The sequence below is a fragment of the Amblyomma mixtum genome, chromosome 2 (assembly GCF_055824585.1).
Source record: "Amblyomma mixtum isolate Tamu chromosome 2, ASM5582458v1, whole genome shotgun sequence".
Classification (NCBI taxonomy): Eukaryota; Metazoa; Arthropoda; class Arachnida; order Ixodida; family Ixodidae; genus Amblyomma; species Amblyomma mixtum.
This window is the reverse complement of record NC_143013.1, coordinates 209,334,155-209,352,570: the sequence shown is the minus strand read 5'-3', so window position 1 is coordinate 209,352,570 and position 18,416 is coordinate 209,334,155. Positions and strand designations below refer to the sequence as shown.

The window sequence follows — 18,416 nt, the reverse complement described above, 5'->3', positions numbered from 1 at the left end:
TCACTGAACTACTGAAATTATGAATTTTGTCAGCTGGCTACTTGTTCACCAGCTGAGATGTCAGCACCATGCTGCGTGCATAGCTCACCTTATGAAGGGAGGGAGGTTTCACTGTGGCACGGCTGGCATGCTGCGCTTGTTTTGAATCATTCATAAGGGCCTGAATTTCCTGCGGCAGAAAATTTTAAATTCCGTGAAGTGAGGTGAAAGGAATCAGCAGTATCCCACGGGAAGCCTTCAACATTGATGCGGCTGCCCGCTTCACATTGATTGAATAGGATTGTTGAGAAGTCACCTTTTCCTCGCGACTCATGAGCCTATTGGGTGAGCTCACTGTGGGTATATTGAAAAGAGAGTAATTACTCAATGGCATTTACCCGAGCGCAGCCAAACGGCTACAAAGGAAAGCTATACAGCTTTCTCAGAAACTTCACAGTTAAAGAAAAATTCGTCCTGGTCCGGGGATCGAACCCGGGACCACCGCTACACCGGAGCAGTCTCTCTACCAACTGAGCTAACCGGGACGGCAAGCTCATGGTAGGGCGAGAGCAAGTTGATCAATAACTCGAAGTGCAAACAGGGTTGGTCAAATGTTTAGGGGAATCCCCCAAGGTGGAGTAGATTTGTAATAAGGGAGTAATTACTCATTGACATACACCCAAGCGCAGCCATACGACTACAAAGGAAAGAACAGCAAAAAAAAAATCGCACTGTTTTTCTAGTTTGGTTTTAGATATGACATGAGGTGCTTTCTGAAGCAGATGATGAAGAAAAACTTGCATTATATTTGAACAAATACAGCAATGTTGCTTTCGACTGGGGCGAGAATCTTGACTCTTTTAACCGAAGTGTGCGGGAACATTGTTGCCAGAGTCTCAGCGTGTGACGTGCTAGCTTGCTTGTGGGGATGAGGTAGCAAGCATGTCAAGGCACCAGGAGAGCTTTGTTTGCTAGTAGGTACTGCGTTTCGGGAGAATTCAGGCAATTGATCGCATTCCCTTCATTCCATTATTGCTGCTGACATCCACAAATACATTATTATTTATGGTTTACGGGGGTTTAACGTCCGAAGGCAACTCGGGCCATGAGGGACGCCGTAATGAAGGGCCCCGGATAATTTCGACCACCTGGGGTTCTTTAGCGTGCAGTGACATCGCACAGTACACGGGCCTCTAGAATTTCGCCTCCATCGAAATTCGGCCGCCACGGCCGGGATCGAACCTGTGTCTCTCGGGTCAGCAGCCGACCACCGTAACCACTGAGCCACTGCGATGGCCTACAAACACAATATCGTCAAAAAAGTGTGCGGCTTCTAAGGCTAATACACAATTCTGGGAAAAATGCTAAAATCCAGAACTTTCTGCGGAATTTCTGCCACAACACTGCACACCGTTCAGTAGGGCTACAGACCTAGGTTTATGGTAACAGGGCTGGGTTTGTGGTTTCACAGGGAGGATGGTGTAACATGTGCATGTAGATTGTGTCATTGTGTGCAGAAGGGGCAACGTTTGGTAAGTGAGATATATAAGCTTGGTAGAGTGAATCTGATATGCTGTCGGCTTTACAACTGCACTTCATCGCACTCGTGGAGACTTTCACCTGGGGATGAACACTGCAATGGCGGTGCTTTTATGCAGCTTGACGATGCCATCCTGGGAAGCCGCACGGATGCGGCTTCGCGCTTCTTCAGCCTGCAGTATGCACTGTTCCTGCCCGTGGCTGTGCTGGTGCTGGGCAGCCTGTTCTTCGTCATCCTGTCGTGGTACATCGTGGACGACCGGGATCGCTGCACGGCGGTCACCCGCGGTGAGTCACTGCTGATGCCCGCACGCTGACGACCCTGTTTTGGTGTGTCATGCTTGCTCTACGTTGTGTGCTATTGGTACGCCATACTAGCTTTGTCTGGCAGGGCTGCAGCACTATTGTTTGGTTCACTTGGATTGCTTAGTTAGCACTAACCACGGCTGCGTTGCCCTCTGCCCCACTGCTGGTGTGACTTAAAGGTGCACTGAAGAGGAATCTGAACTCGTCTTTTTGCTGCGGGAAATCGATCTACACATTGCCAGCATTCTTAGAAACTTCCATTTATTGCCCTGTGTGGCTGATTTCTCTAATTAAATCGGATTAACGTCTGGCTTCCGCCTTTTCTTTTTTAAATTCCCGCAGACGGTGGGAAGAGTCGACCAACGCATGGAGTGCCTTTCAGGCTGTCGCGTGGCGGCTTTGCTTTCGCTTTTATTTTGTTTCTTTTAGGTTTTTGTGAATAAATAGGTCTAGTCAGAAACTTCATAGCTGCAAATTAGGCCTACAGAAATAAAAATATGCGTGGGCTCTTTGCTTTCACCGATCACTATGTATCACTCCGCCGATGGCAGAGCGGCAAGCCGCCACGGGACTGGTTGAAAGGTTGGTCGAGTCCTCCCACCGTTTGTGGGGAATTAAAAAAAAAAAAGTCGGAAGCCCGACGTTAATCGGATTTAAATTAGGGAAATCAGCCGCACAGGGCAATAAATCGAAGTTTCCAAGAACACTCGGAACATGTAGATCGAGTTCCAGCGGTGAAAATACAAGTTCATATTCCTCTTCAGTGCACCTTTAAGCTTAGGTAACTCTCTAATTCGCATCTCACTGCTCACAAACTCACCAGTTGAGCTTGGCTCATCTCAAACTCGCCTTGGAGTGCATTCAAGCATAGGGCCTTTCAAATTGAAGAGGTGTCCCGGAGAAAACCCTGCGGAAAGCCTGTATCATATACAGTTGAACCTCGATATACCGAAGTCCTACTTGCAGCCGAAAATTTCGTTGCATCGCGAATTTCGTTACGTTGAGGTTCCCATGTTTCAGCTGTCAAAATAAAGTATAACTGTTTCAGGAACACTGCTTGTTGATGGGAACTTGTAAATCACTTATTGAGGAAATACGCAAGAAAATCGAGTAATAGTATCGCTAACAAGGGCACCGGATGTTTTTTTCTACATCAGGAGCATAATGAGTGATAGCAAACACCGCGACGGCATCATTTTTCTCCGTGTGCACATAGCAAAAGAACGAGCGCAGCGCCTAGTACTGAAAGCCGCCACAAGATGTCGCTACTGGTATCATCATCATCAGCATTGAACATTTGCAGCCGGGGACGCATCAGAGAAAAATAAAGAAAAATGTTCGCATCGCTCACGCCGGCGCGGTGGGATTGTGCTCGCGGCGCGGTTATACTCCGACGTAGCGCGAGCGCGCGGGCGCGCACGGCACGGCGACGTCACGTCCGCGAAACAGCGGCGCCCGATCGCCAGCGTGTTCGGCGGCTACCGGCGCGCTCTGACGGCGCCCGGCGCGGAATGCAGCCGGCTGCATTTCGCGCGGGCCGCGCCGAGAGCGCGCCGAAGCCGCCCACCCAGAATGCACCGCGCGCGCCTCCCACGCCACGCCTCCCCTCTACCCCCTTCGCCACTCGCCTCCTCTGCCAGGCATGCATGCTGCCAGGGCACGTTTTTTTTTTTTTTTTCGCCGCTCACCCGTTTTAAAGGTACGACCACACTAGCTCCACGAGTTTGTCAACACTGAAGACTTTTTTTTGTTGTTGTCTACGAGGACATCGCACGCAAAAAAAAAAACAAAAAACGAACGGACGCTGCAAGAAAATTCCGGTTTGCGCTTTCACGTTCAGAGTCTACAGCTCGCCAGTGGCGTCATGGCGCGGCGCGTCTTGAAACTTCCATGCCGCGGGCTTTGTATGCGCACGACAGATGGCGCGGTGGTACGTTCTCGCAGATTCCCACTCTGCCGGCAAAATTGGCGCGTAAAAGGGCAGATACAAACTGCGTTTCGTCTCGGCTAAACTTTTAGCTCTCATTCGATTGTCAAGGTAGCTCCTGGCACATGCATGCGATGCGCAAGGACTTCGTTACATCGAAAGTGCGGAGCAAAATTACTTCGTTAAATCGCGAAAAAAAATACATGGTTTTCAATGGGGAAGTGATTGGGAAATGAAAAAAATGCGTTACATCGCGAATTTCGTTACATTGAGGTTCGTTACATCGAGGTTCGACTGTACTGCGTTTGCACCCAATTGTTTTCTTTGTGGGTTCTGGACTTGTTCAAAAATGAACGAGGCTTTGGAGGCAGCAACATTGAGTGCAGATTGTTCAATCTTTAAGGGGAGTTGATTACACAGAGTGTGCTCATGACAAATCTGTCATGTTCATGCTGAGAAACAGTTTGCTTGTATGTGTACAGTTGGGTGTCAAAGTTCATGGATTACAGAGTTCATGAAATTTTTATTGTCCAGGCACACACAAAAGGTTTGAGGGGTGCGAAGTGTTGGATGCAGATGCTAGTGCGGACTGCATTATTCAGATGTAGACTGCATATATGTGGTGTGATGTTATTCTGCTCTTTCAGAGCTCCTGCATTCTATAAGCTTTGGCAGTTGACTATGATTCAGTAGGGAAGCTGTTTTTGCTGAAAAATTCAGGGGGCACTTTGACTGTCTAAAGTGCGTATAGGCGAAAGCGTTTTCCGCACCACTTTTGCTTCTGTGGCACTGGTGGCATCACATGTAATTGAGTACTAATTACTAAGTGACGACAAATCACTAATTAACGGTTAATTACTTATTTGAGCCTGAATACTAATTAACTGCTAATTAATGACGCTTAAGCTTCGCCTTTAGGAGTGGAACGCGACAGCGTGTTGTAGCGCTGGCAGGGAGTCCACGGAACGCCACCGCCCGTTCGGCGCGATGCCTTGCCCTTTGAACGCTTTATGAGGAAAGGAAATGGCGCAGTAATTCTCTGTCATCTCGGTGGACACCTGAACCGCACCATAGAGGAAGGGAGGAAGTGGGAGTGGAAGAAGAAAGAGAAAGATGACCCGGTAATGAAGACAATGAAAATTGTATTTGAGGAAAGGAAATTACGCAGTAACTGTCTCACATATCTCGGTGGACACCCGTCAAAATTCAGGGGGGGCACTTTTTTGACCTAAAGTGCGGTCACTGATGTGTGGTTAAGATGTTAAGCTTCGCCTCTGAGAGTGGAATGCGACAGCGTCTTGCAACGCTTCCAGGAGTCCACAGAACGCCATCGCCAATTCGGTTCTATGCCTCGCTCGTCGGTAAATTGGTTTTTGAGGCAAGGAAATGTATGTGTCTCTCATATCTCGGTGGACACCTAAACCTCGCCGGAAGGGAAGGGAGGAGGATGAGAGTGAGCTAAGACACCGTATTCACTAGACGCACCTTTGTTCTTCCCAAACCATCGAGCTGGCATGGCGGAGTGGATAGCATGCTCGCATCACTCTCCGAAGACCGGGGTTCGATTCCCGAGCTCGATGAATTTCTTACTCGGTTTTATTTATTTATATGGCCTGACTAGAAAAGTTAATTAGGATAATTGAGTAATTATGTAATTGACTAAGCTCATTCCCACTTACTTGGAGCATCACTATATGATCCCTTCAATTGGTTGCCTGGGTACTGGCCAAAGCACAATTGGCCCCGTTTGAAATTCGCGCACTGTGACGTCACAACCGTCTCGACCAACTGAAAAGCGTGACATTTCTGTCGACAACTGCTGCTTACAACGATGAGACATTAAAGGCTTTCACCTTAAAAATAAATACTGCTGTTGTTGAGGTTTATTGGGAGCTCATAGAGCACACTCTCGTGGGTGTGATGTTCGTAGTAGTATCTTGTGATTGGTGGTTAACAACTGTAGTTTATACTTTATCATGATAATTGCATACAGTCCGCACATATCTGCTCTTCATGTGGGTAAAAATTGTTTTTCTGAATATTGTAATTGAGGAACATTGCATGTGCATAGGCTTTGCTTTGCAGGGGGAAATCGACAGTGCCATTGCAGCTTCACAACGTGAACCCCATTTGAAGTGTAGCCATGTTTTGTGATGCATCAGCACAAAACTTCCTTGCTACTGGAATCTCACCATTTTGGTGGCAACTGCATCAATCTCCTGTTTAGCGAAAGACTTCAGATTTTGCAGTACCACTCAGCATTGACTGCATGGCTTTAGCACAGAGCAGCAAAGTGGCTGTATAGTGTGGTAAAGCGAAACTTTGAACTAGATCCATAAACGTTAGCCAGGACACCTGTCAGATTTGCTTGCACACAGGCAGATATTCTTACGCACCATAGGTCACAGTTGTGAATTGCATTATGTAGCGTTTGTGAATTGCACCATGGTTGCCCACCTCCTGAGAGCAGCGGGTGCTCGCTAGGCAACCAGTAAAAAGAAAAAACCCTTGCCCGGCACCCATGTTTGCCTATTCCAGAGATGCTCAAGGGCTTGTCACGCGATGACGACCCCTTGGACGGCGGGGACGTCACCTCCTGCACTGTGCCCTTGCTGGAGGACAGAGTTGTGCGGAGAAAGGAACGCATGCATTGACCCAGTGTTGTGTCTTGCTCTTTAGTGCACCTGTCAGATGTACTTGTCCGTGTATGCCCAACAGCATAGCTCATGATGCGCTGATCGCCTATTCTTGGAACAAGGGGCAGACATGTGCCTTAGGGTGTTCAGTATTGCAAAAGCGACGGGTCTGTTGTGCATCGTGCACCTTGAATCACTTTTTCCTGTTTCCATTAAGCACCTGCACTGACTTTTACACGAGCATTTCCTTACACTCGACACAATATCCACTGGCTCGGCCCCCTTTTTTTTTAATCCAAGCTGCCCATTGCTGAGGGGCTGTGTTAAGATAGGATGTGTGCCTTTGTACAGAGTACAAATAAATATGACCAAACAAGTCTTCCTATTCCTCGGACAAAAAAAAAATCAAACAAAAACTGCACAGTGCTGTTGTCTGGAAGAGTCTTGGACTTTGTTCGTGGCATCCCAAAACAGCTAAGGTTGTGTGTGACATTGGTCTTCTTGAGATTATTGAAAGATGTGAGATTACATGCATTTCATTCCTGCCATATACTTTGTGCTTCCTTGTTCTTTTATTAACACATGTTTGGGACCACAGTTGTGCATGCATGCTGTGTGGTGCAAACATTCCCTGTGAGCTGCATGGCTTCTGTGTCTAGACAAGCATACATGCCGGCCATGTTGCGTGAATTGATTTTGCTCCACCAGGAGCATCATGTTGTCTTCAGTCTCTAAGCCAGAGCTTTGTTTCCTGCGCTTGCTCAGCAGTGGAGGTCTGTCTGCTTTTGCGTGTGTGCCTGCAAGAAAGAAGCATTTTGCTCAGGTTGACATTCCTCTACTTAGTCTTCTGATTGTGCTTAGAAGAAAGTCGCACGTTGTTTGCATGTGAGAGTGGTAACATAGTTTTCGGCCATCGTGTCATGGAAATTACGATAGCTTTTTGGCTTGCACAGTTAAGCTCTATCACCTAAATCCTTAAGCATATACCTTAAGCATCTTAAATTGACAAGCTTGGACGTCCAAATCTGCATGGGCCATCAATGCTATTTGACATTCCCAGCTTCCCTTTTTAAGTAAATGTTTGGAAAAGCTGCGTCAGATGAGGCATCTTTGCCTGATGACCTTAACATCAGAATTCATGGCCACAGCCAGAGGACACCAGGATAGGCTAGCATGCATAAATAAAAATATTTTATCTTTGACTCTTAGTTTGCCTTCTTAAATGTTTAAGAAGAACAGGATTTCACCGTCTAGGTGCTGTACTGAATTCTCATAATATGCTGGTACTGTCATGTTGTGCAACACTAGATTAATGTTTAGCTGCAAACACATGCCGCTCATTTTGAGCATGGTGGATAGATGGTCCCTGTGTAGTTTGTCAAAAGCTGGCTTCTTTTTAGCAGCCACTCTTCACTGTCATCATTCCCCACTTTTTTTGATACTGCTCTTCACTACCTTATTCATTTGATGATCACTCGAGCGCTGCTTAGTGCAGAACAAAAGTTTTGGCCTTCAGGTCTGACTGTGTAGTGTCTCTCGTGCTGTACAGTCTCGCATATCATTCAGTGCATCAGCAAATTTAATGTACCATTGCTCTTCTCAGGTTATTAGCATTAAAAATTGTTTCTGGACATCCCACATCCTTTGTTTCTGGTGACCGTGGTGTAACGTTTAGTGTAGTGCGTAACTTATAGCGCATATTGATATATAATTCTCACCTTTGTACGGCAAGTGCTGATGAATGAAGTGGCATTGTGTTCAGAAAAGAAAAAACAGCGCTAAATTCTACACAAACCACACAGAAAGACGGACAGGACGGGCGCTGTGTGGTTTCTGTGTGGTTTGTGTAGAATTTAGCGCTGTTTTTTCTTTTCTGAACACAATGTCACACCAACTAGCCCAGCAAAAGGTACTGTTGAATGAAGTGGCCTTTGACAAGAGTCTTTAACCTTAATGCAGTGTTTCCCCCTAGCCCCTTAATTGCTGTGTTCTTCCCCTGCTGGCATTTAGTGGCCAAGTAATGAGCTTTCAGTCAGACGAAGGGTCCACCAACAAAATTTGGGAGCAGTAATGAAGTGGTTTTGTCAAGCCGCTGACATCACTTTTGGAAATTGGAAATGTTTCATTATTATTCCATGGTTTTGCATGATACTTTCTTAATGGACATGCCTCAAAGCTGAGCACAGGAGTTGTATGAGAGGTCCTTGATTTGAAAAATGTCAATACACCAGCAGTAATCCTTAAAGATACAAAATGAGTACAAAAAAAATAGTATACAAGAAGTACATTAAAAAGAACAAAAAGCTAGTGCAATTTTGTGTAGTGTTTGTTATTCTACCTAGGGTTGAAGTGTTCTGACTGTTTGTTTGCATTAGCGAAACGACATAGCTGATGTACCGGTTCATGGTAGCTGATTTCAAAGCATTGTAGCAAAGAAACGGAGATGAGAATGATCCTTAATTTGTTCGAATGGGTAGTGTGGCTAGCATGCTTGATTTTTGGCCACTATCGAGGGACAGCTTACAATGCAACAAACCAGATTTGTAAGTAAAGACTAGCATATTGTAATTGATGCATCGAACCCGTGTCTTTCGGATCAGCAGCCGAGCACCATAACCACTGAGCCACCGCGGCGGCTAAGTGGCAGTATGAACCTGAACTTTAAGGGTGTTGTCATGAATGTGTGCGTGCCATGACAGTCAAGAATGAGCGCACTCGGCTTAACGGGACATTTATTATATGATGTTCATCAGCCTCCTTTGGGAACAGCTAGTGGACCCTCCACGCGAGAAGAGAATTCTTTAATAGCTTTTCTTTCCCATAATTGTTGGCGTTTAATGTTTTCGTTTGTGCTGTTCTCTGTGTAGTTTGCTTGTTCCATTAAGGCTTGGGACCCTTCTATGATTTACAGAGCTCAATTGTGGGGAGAGTGGGGACGTCAACGCCTTTGAAGCTTATGTTTCTGGTCAAGTTTGTACACCAGGTGGGAGGGCTACTACCGGTGCTACCGCCATGGAAACTTAGGCGCAGTGTTCGGTCCTTGGATAACAGCATAGTCTGCCATGCACCTGACTGCGTGTTTTTATAAAGAACGAGGACCTGTAAAAGCTTGCTGTGGTCATCGGGCTTTTCTGTTAGTATGAGCTTGACCCAAAAGCATTTGGCAGCTTAAATGGGGTTGGGCAATTGGTGTGTTTACAGTGCCTTTTCAAGCCACCTTTCTACTAACTGCGTAACAAAGTAGGTGTTTCGAGAAGACTTCCAAGATGGTTGCCTTATTTTCATCGCTATTTTACTCACTGGTGCCTGATAGTAAAGTGCCTTGTTTAATGACAGCTTACTCCAAGGTGGCATGTAATTTTAATTTAAATATACATAACTTTCTGTGTATGTATTTTGCTGTATACATCGCATATTTTGCCCTTTTTTGAAGGTGTAGATACCCATAGCACAGAGAAAAATTGTTTGGGCATACACCTGCAAAATATTTTTCCTATTCCGGGGAACACTGATGGCTTGAAAAGTATGCCTTGGTCTATGTTGACAGCCTGTATTTTCTTAGGTCTGAAGAGGATGTGCAAACACCGATTATTTTGTTGAACCAGCAGCTTTGACTGAGCTGTAGTAGCTGTAGAGTTTAACGATGGTGGATGTTCTCAACTTAAGTATGGCTCTAATAGTATTGTTCTCATGAGATTTGTAATTTTGAAACATCGTGCAGCTATTGTAGCAAAGCCAGCATTTTCAGGTTTTTGTTTTGATTTTTGTAGCAAGCGCGACTTGAATAGCTTGTATGCGTTTGCAGCTTCTGTTTACCACAAACAAGTTGTTTTTACAGCTCTATATATGCCAGGTGTGATTAATAACTTCCTGGCAGACTTCGTACCGTCCAAAGTAGGCTGCACCAAGTGTTCAAGACGAAAAGTGAAGGCATTCATCACTTCAAATGCTAGCCTGAGGCTTGCAGTACTTTGCTTTAGTGCCATGCTGTTACCAGGCTTAAAGGGACCCTGAAATGATTTTGATGGGCACATTCTAGTGCAGCAGATCTGCAGAGGTGGTCTTCATTGGTATTCGAGCCAAATTTGGAAGCTCTGCGTGCACCCTATAGTTTAGAAATAGCTCGCAGCCAATTAGGGCGACGCACCTCACCGTGCGTCCCCAACCCAATGACATCAGTGGGCAGATGAGGCGAGCTTGAAGGCTGATGCTTTGTCCACTGACGTCATCAGGGTAGGAGACGCACGGTCAGGTGTGTCACCCTAATCAGTTGTGAGCTATTGCGAGCATTGATTTTAAAAGATATTTCTAAGTTATAGGGTGCATGCAGAGCTTTCAAATTTGACTCGGTCACCCACAAAGACCACCTCTACAGATCTGCTGCACTAGGATGTGCCCGTCGAAATCGTTTCAGGGTCCCTTTAAGCCTTCAAAGTCGCCAGCTTTTAGCGCCTTCCATTTTGTTCTGATTTCAGCAGCAATTTTTGATCCTTTGCTGATGATCGCCAATGACTGCCCTGTATTGGTACTTTGCATCAGGCTCCTTTGCACGCTTTGCACCGGGTCCTCCTTTGCAGCGTTGTTTTGTTTATAGTCTGGGCACTTGTTGTGCATTTCTTTATGAAGACAATGGACAATCTGCTGCCTTGCCTTACCCCACTGCCTTCATGCATCCTTCATTTGGCTCGCATATGTCTTCTCTGAATTCCGGCTTCGTACTAACATGTCCTACTGTCAGCCTTGCTTGAAGTCCTCTTTGCAGTGCCTTCTGTTGCACTGATGGCCAGTGTTGGACCTTATAGCTGCTGGTCTTCCTCAGTGACAGCCTTGCGGCTTGGGCAGCCTTCTGGAGAAAGAAACGCTATGGTTAATCCTGAGAGCATTGCAATGGCAGTGAAACTTGAAAGCAGTGCACATTTTCTCTTATGTGGAAGCATTCTCAGTATAACCTTCGAAACACCATTATGTCACCTCGCATCCGTAACTGTTTTGGGATGTAACCCTATTATTCAAGTTCAGGTTACAAGTACGTAATAGGAGCGCAAAAAGGCACGGACAGGATAGGGCATGACTCTAGTGCTACTGCCCACTGAGTTGTCTCTAGGACTAATGTCTGTACTACACACAACACAGCAGTGCATGTATGTAGGTTGGTGTCATTGTTGTTATCATGAACAACAAACACACTCTTGCAGCTGATATCCGGGAATTGAGAAGAAAAAAAACATTTTCTCGTTTTTTTTTCCGATCGCTGCATAACAGATGCAGAAGTATGCTCCTTTTGCAGGCAAGAATAACTCCTGTGTGCACACATTCTGGATTCTCTTTGTGAGAATTAAATCGCGGGAATTAATCTGTAGTCTGTGGACAAGGTTTGGGTACACAGGTTCAATCTTTCTACCCTCGGGGAATCCCAACCGCTTTCAGGAGGTGCTGTGGGAGTTCTTCCTGCTTGACATACATGCAAAAGAAGCATGAAAACGCACAGCCATTCAGAAAAGCCTATTCGGCCACTAAAAATGGCTGGTTGTGGTACAACAGTCTGGTGTAGCTATGACAGTGGGATTAACCCCTATATAAGTGGGAAAAGTATACAACAGGTGTATGTTACCAGTACTCACCTATGGGGCAGAAGTGTGTAGGCTAACGAAGAGGGTTCAGCTTAAGTTAAGGACAACACAGCGAGCTATGGAAAGAAAAATGATAGGTGTAGCGTTAAGAGATAGGAAATGCGCGTAGTGGGTGAGGGAACACGAGTTAATGACACCCTAGTCGAAATCAAGAGAAAGAAATGGGCTTGGGCCGGGCATGTAATGCGAAGGCAAGATAACCGCTTGTCCTTAAGGTAACGGAGTGGATTCCCAGAGAAGGCAAGCGTAGCAGGGGGTGGCAGAAAGTTAGGTGGCCGGATGAGATTAAGAAGGTTGCGGGGATATGGTGGCCGCAGCTGGCAAAGGACAAGGTTAACTGGAGAGACATGGGAGAGGCCTTTGCCCTGTAAGCGGCGTAGTCAGGCTGTTGATGATGAAGTGGTTAAAGGAGGGGTTGTTGAGACATGCACATATTTAGGTGCTGAGCGAACCCAAAAAGCACTGCAAGAAACCCAAGGGTTCCACAAACCTCCTTTTGAGATCCCCGTTCCAGTGGCATACGATGGGTTCTGTCAGCATGAGTTGTGCTATGTACAGTCTTTGTCAAAAGTAACCAGGCTGCATGGTTTTGCTTCTCAGTCAGATATTTAAACTACTATGCCAGCCCTCAAGAGCTAAATCTCTGTATGGTAAGGAGAACTCCTGCCCTCACCTTGAAAGAACTTTCCGACCTTAGGGAAAGCCTTAAAGGCTCTACTATACAAATGAGAAGCAAACCATGCAGCCTGGTTACTTTTGACAAAGACTGTACATGTGTGGTAGTTGGTCAGTTAGTTTACTCAGTTTTCGGTAGTACATGCGCGCCATGTTCCTTTCTGTCGGTGCCTCTTTGTGCTTTCAGTATGAATTAGTACTGCAAATTTGCCCATCCATCTATTGTGCCGCGTTTCGTTTGTTGGGTTAAGCTTCACCTGCTTGCACGAATCCTGCTCTCACAAACTCCCGTGTTGGTGTTGTCCTTCGCCTTCCCACTTCAGGCCAGACGAACCAGGCTGCCGTTGACCAATCAGAGCCCGCCGTGGCAGAGGGCGACACCACTCACCTCGTGCCTGAGGATGACTGAAACTGAGCTCAAGGGAACAGCTCCTTCGTATGGACGCCACACTTAGGCTGTGTGGCCAGTCCCAGCGTAAATTCGTTCTCCACCGGACAGCAGTTTCTCATTGCATGAAAGCAGGTCAGCTGTGAACCACGACTGCCGCTGCGGTGCAAAGTTGAGTGACCGGCTTGCTGCATTGGCTACAGTGCACCAAAGTCACCTAAGAACAGCAAGAGCGGTGGGCAGTCATTGAGACGACGTCATTTGCAAAGGACCAATGAACTTGGTGATTGACATATCACATACACTTGGTGCAGACTGTGGGAAAATGTGCTGTGCCAGGGGAATTTGTTCACTTCCATGTTTTCTACTTTAACTGATGCTGTGTCCAAAATTCTTATTACTTCAGGGTTGGTGTGTCTAGTCGAGCATTGTTCGTGGACGGAATTATCCTCCAACTCTTCACTGCTGTTGTCGCCTGGCGGAATTACATATTTATGTGCAATCAGTTGAAAAGTATATGATCCCTTCTATCTCACTGCTATTGCATCTGTAAACAATTGTGCTGACTCAGGCATATGCCTGGTGCTCTATTACATATTGGCGTACCGTATAATTTCGCGTAAAGGCCGCACCCATGTATTGGCCGCACCCCGTTTATTGACTAGATAATTGAGAAAAAATACAGTTATTCGTTATTTTTTATTTTTGTATGGGCGGCACCTTCAAAATTCACACCCAAATTAAAAAAAAAAAAGTGCGACCCTTACAATAGTTTATACGGCATTTTAAATACTGATTACGAACACATTAAGATTCGATAAAGTAATTTGTGAATGTTTTGAAAATAAGTGTACACATTGACTGCATAAAGATGGCCAGAGACAGTAGGTTACCTACCGACTCATTTGACGAAGGCCATTGAAAGAAATGTAATTGTTTTGTTTTTGTTTTGCAACTTGGAGACAAATGAGTTATCGAAAGACCTGATGCCAATTTTTTGCTGTTGTAATTGAATATAACAGCATATTCTTCTGTGTGAATAGAATTCTAAAGTTGCTGAATGCACGCTAATTCTTCTCTGCTGGCTAAGTAGGGGGGCACTGGAGAATCATGGTGCAGTGATAGTTTATTGCACCTTTATACATATTGGCACCATAGCCTTCATGAAAACTTTTTGTTGTTTTCGTGGAAAAACTGCGCATCCTGAAAAGATGTACGAAAGTGCTCAGATTGCAGTAGGCCTTTTCTCTCTGATCTCATAGGTGATTTCACCTAGCTGGCCCGGAGGGAAACCTGCAAATATCCTACTCTGTGTCAAAAAATACTTCCGTCTTTACACAAACATAAATATTTCCTTATTTCTTTACACTTGAACTGATATGTCCAGTTTATATATTTATTGTGTTTAGAGCAATGCGATTTATGTATTGAAGAATTGTTGTTTTCATGCATTGTTTTGGAGTAGTATTGCTCCACGCATTGCTCCAATGCATTATTAAAACATTTTCTCACTCACTTTTGTGTTTGCTTTCTGTGTTCATTTTGTTTTTCTCCTTCTTTTGCCATAAGGCAACTGTTTTTATATGCATTCGACAAAGCTTCATTGGAACCAGTGAACAATCGAATGGAAGTCATTCCTACTGGTCTGTTGTTGACTGTGGCTATGGTTAGCTACTGTTGGCAGCTGTTGGTATGACCGTGCTTGAAGAGCTCATGCTTCGTCTGATGGAAATACCTTGTTATGCTAGTTGGTGTAGATTCATAATGATGGTTCAACAGCGCAAACACACACAGACCAAGAGAGAGAGAGGACACACACTCAGCGCTGTGTGTATGTCTTGTCTCCTTCTTGGTCTGTGTGTGTTTGCACTGTTGAACCATCATTATGAAAAGATTACTTGTTGAGGAGCCGGTGTGGTAAGTTTCTGAAAGGGTGCTAAGAATTTATTTGCTATCACGCTGTGCACTAAAATACTGCTGCAGTGTGCTGCAAAAGTTTACGGAAGTTGTGTGCTGCAGATTTCCTCTCTGCATAGTAATGCAGCATATAACGGCATAGTTTGCATTTCAAATAGGATGACATGCTTTCGGTTGCCGTTCTCGACAACTTTAGGCAGACATCATCCTAACCCGAAGTTGAACATGATGGAGAACTTATTCAAAGTATTTTGAAGCTTTTCAAAAATCTTGGGCCCTGGGTGGAGTTTCAACCCGTGGCAGCACAAAACAGATCAGCTAAGCTTCCAACCGCCTTTCACTGCTCTCCATCACCGCTTTCTTTTTTCTTTATCACCGCAGCCTCTCTCACTGTGTGATTAACTAGAACCCGTTTCATACACGCTGTGAAAGGTACAGAAATAGTCCGCACGAAAGGATAGACGGAGGTGTGTTGCTGCACGCTTGTTTTCTGGCTGAGTGGTCTAAGGCACGAGAAAGGGACAGCATGCCGTCAGCAATAAGAGCGCATTTATTCCAGGTCATGACAAATGTACCACTTGAAAAGCCTGCAGGAAAAGCATTTACCTTTTCTTGCTCACCACAAAGAATGCACTGCTTTTTGATCCCGATTGTAGGCAGCTTTAATAGAGCACTATTTATTTATTTATTTATTCAAGGTACCTACAGTGCCTTGAGAGGCATTATTGTAGGGGGGTAAGTACATTAACAGTAAAATTCAATACAGCACAAGAGAACAAAACAGAAAGAAAAGTTACAGAAAAATGTTAAGAACTTCCAAAAAGATAAAAGCATTCTGATTGCACCCGACACACAGAACCAACACTGACAACAGCATAATCAGATTATTGCATGGTCAATTTCGGCCTGGAAATCCTCGCTCTCAAACACTTCATTAGGCAGCAGGTTCCAGTCACTTATTGTGTTGGGAAAAAATGAATATTTAAATGTATTAATCCGGCAGTTATACCCTCTAATTTTCATGGTATTGTCCCTTCTGCTCGAAACGTAGTGAGGTTGCCTTAAATAGAGGTTTTTATTAATGCCTGTTTTATTATTGTAAATGTCGTACAAAAACTTTATTCTAAAAACTTTTCTTCGGTGGGATAATAACTTCCAACCAAGAGCTTCCCGAAGTTCAGAACTTCTAACCTTAAAATTATAATTCCCAGTTACGAACCTTGCTGCCCGCATCTGAACTCGTTCTAGCTTGTCTTTTAAAATATTTGTGAACGGGTCCCAACATACACATCCATATTCGAGAACTGGCCTGACATTCGTAACATACAATGTTTCTTTTAGGCATGGAGTTGTATGTTTAAAGTTTCTTTTAAAAAGGTTGAGAACGCGGGAAGCTTTGGCAGTTATCGCGTCGATGTGTGCGGTCCAATCCAACTTCGCTGTAAATGTGGTCCTTTGTCTGTACAACAGATTGATTTAGATTATAGTTGCCCCATATCCTCTTTTTTTTTGTGAACTGCATGAGGTAACATTTACTGGTGTTGAGAGTCATCTTCCATTTGTCACACCACGCACATACCTTGTCAAGGTCAGACTGCAACAGAATGGTATCATTTGCGCACGTGACAGAACGGTAAACAACACAGTCATCGGCGTACAGCCTAACACGGGAGCACAGATCACTCGGCAAATCATTTACAAAAACAAGAAACAACAAAGGCCCAAGTACCGAGCCTTGCAGCACACCCGATAAAACCTGAACAGACTGCGAAGTGACACCGTTTATAAGTACCCGTTGTTGCCGTGCATACAAATAATCTTGAATCCATCCAAGAAGTCTAGAAGGTATACCTAAATATGATAACTTTGTTAAGAGCAGAGAATGCGAAACCACGTCAAAAGCCTTGCGGAAATCAAGAAAAACTGCAACACCCCTATCTATACCTTCCGCGACGTCATGGATGAACTCAGTGAGCTGAGTTGTACACGATAGGCCCGAACGGAAATCATGTTGAGCGGTAGTGAAGAAATCATTATCATTAGGTGCTTCATAAGACCAGAATATATTATATGCTCCAGTGTTTTACAAGAAACAGAGGTGAGGGACACCGGTCTGTAATTACATATATTTGCGCGATTCCCATCTTTATGTATTGGCGTTACATTCGCAAGTTTCCAGTCATTTGGGAGCCTTGACAGCATTGCACCTGATGTATGAAACGGATTATTGTAGCCACTCAAGCTTTGCTGCGGATATTGTCACATAGTGGTGACTGCAGTCCAGCGAGCAGGAAAACAGCGAGAATGGTTTCTAAACAAAACTCTTTATTTCGGCTGACTTGCGCCCCTGCAAAGAACTGAATGAATCGGCGGTGACGTAGCAACAAGCATGCTCGGTGGTCGTTGAACCGAATGCTCTCGGCTGTGCTCAATTTAAAGCTGATAGCGAACTTTAGAAATAAAGCGTGAGACGTTACTAGAACATTCTGGAAAGCGGCGTGCTGGCAGCTTTGAAGAATGAATAAACAAACACTACAAAGATTCGCGGCATTACTCTCCTCTCAAAGAAGCATCGACCCAATGCTTTAAAACGTAAGGCGACCTCAAACAAATAAAAATTCGGGAGCACTATGAAGACCTAAAGTGCACAGAGGCGAAGGCCTTTAACCACCTCTGTCGCTGCCCTCTGCTTGGCAACTGTTGATCGTTTGGCGACTTTTGCTGCTGAGTCTGTCTGGAATGAGACCTGTTTTGAGACTATCTTTATTGACACGTATCTATTGGAAGACCATATCTGGGGTCTGCATCTGCAACCATTCCTTTGTGGAGGAACCTCCAAGTCTGTTGTCTACAACTACAGTCTCAAGCATCCTGAGGCCCTCGTCTACGTGGCTCTCAGTAGGGTCACAAGCTTGGATAGACTCTACCTCACAAAGGCCCTCGACGACATTCGTGAAGACGAGGAGAGGGCCAAGAAGAACAAGGAGGTCATCACAACATCCTTCAACTTACTGATGTAGTTGGTGGCACCTGCATGGAGCATCTTTGGCGAGACAGCTGGCATCGAGCAGGAACACTTCGACGCGGAGGCCTCTTGGGCGTTGTTGGGCCGCTTCTGAGTCATGGCAGCTACGAGCGACTCACATTGTTGGCGTCTCCGCTCACGTTTCTGTTCTGCCTCTGTAACCTTAGACGGGCTGCTGTTGAGCCGCGCCTGGCGCTTGTGTTGGGCGTCCTTGGTCTTCTTTGTAGGAGTGGCCGCCAGACTGGTCTGACGCTTGCGCTCCGCATCTTGGGTCTTCTTTGTAGGAGTGGCTGACAGGCAGTTCTGACGCATCCGCTCAGCATTCTGGATCCTCTCGGTAGGCGTGGTGTTCAGTCTCTTCAAACGCTTCCGTTCGGCATCGTGAGTGCGTTTC

The 18,416-nt window shown here is 45.3% G+C and overlaps 1 protein-coding gene across 2 annotated transcripts in view; it reads left to right on the top strand.

The window, feature by feature from the left end:
* LOC149362432 (protein spinster homolog 3-like) overlaps nucleotides 1-14,595 on the top strand; it is a 73,441-nt gene extending 58,846 nt beyond the window's left edge. The window contains exons 10-11 of one of the 2 annotated variants that reach the window (XM_089573032.1): nucleotides 1,638-1,806; nucleotides 13,016-14,595. In XM_089573032.1, coding sequence (XP_089429158.1) covers nucleotides 1,638-1,806; nucleotides 13,016-13,101 — 255 coding nt within the window. In that variant the 3' untranslated portion in view covers nucleotides 13,102-14,595. Of the gene's footprint in view, nucleotides 1-1,637; nucleotides 1,807-6,289; nucleotides 10,450-13,015 lie in introns of those variants that run through there. The other variant, XM_089573031.1, reaches the window with a different exon arrangement.
* Nucleotides 14,596-18,416: the final 3,821 nt, after the last annotated feature.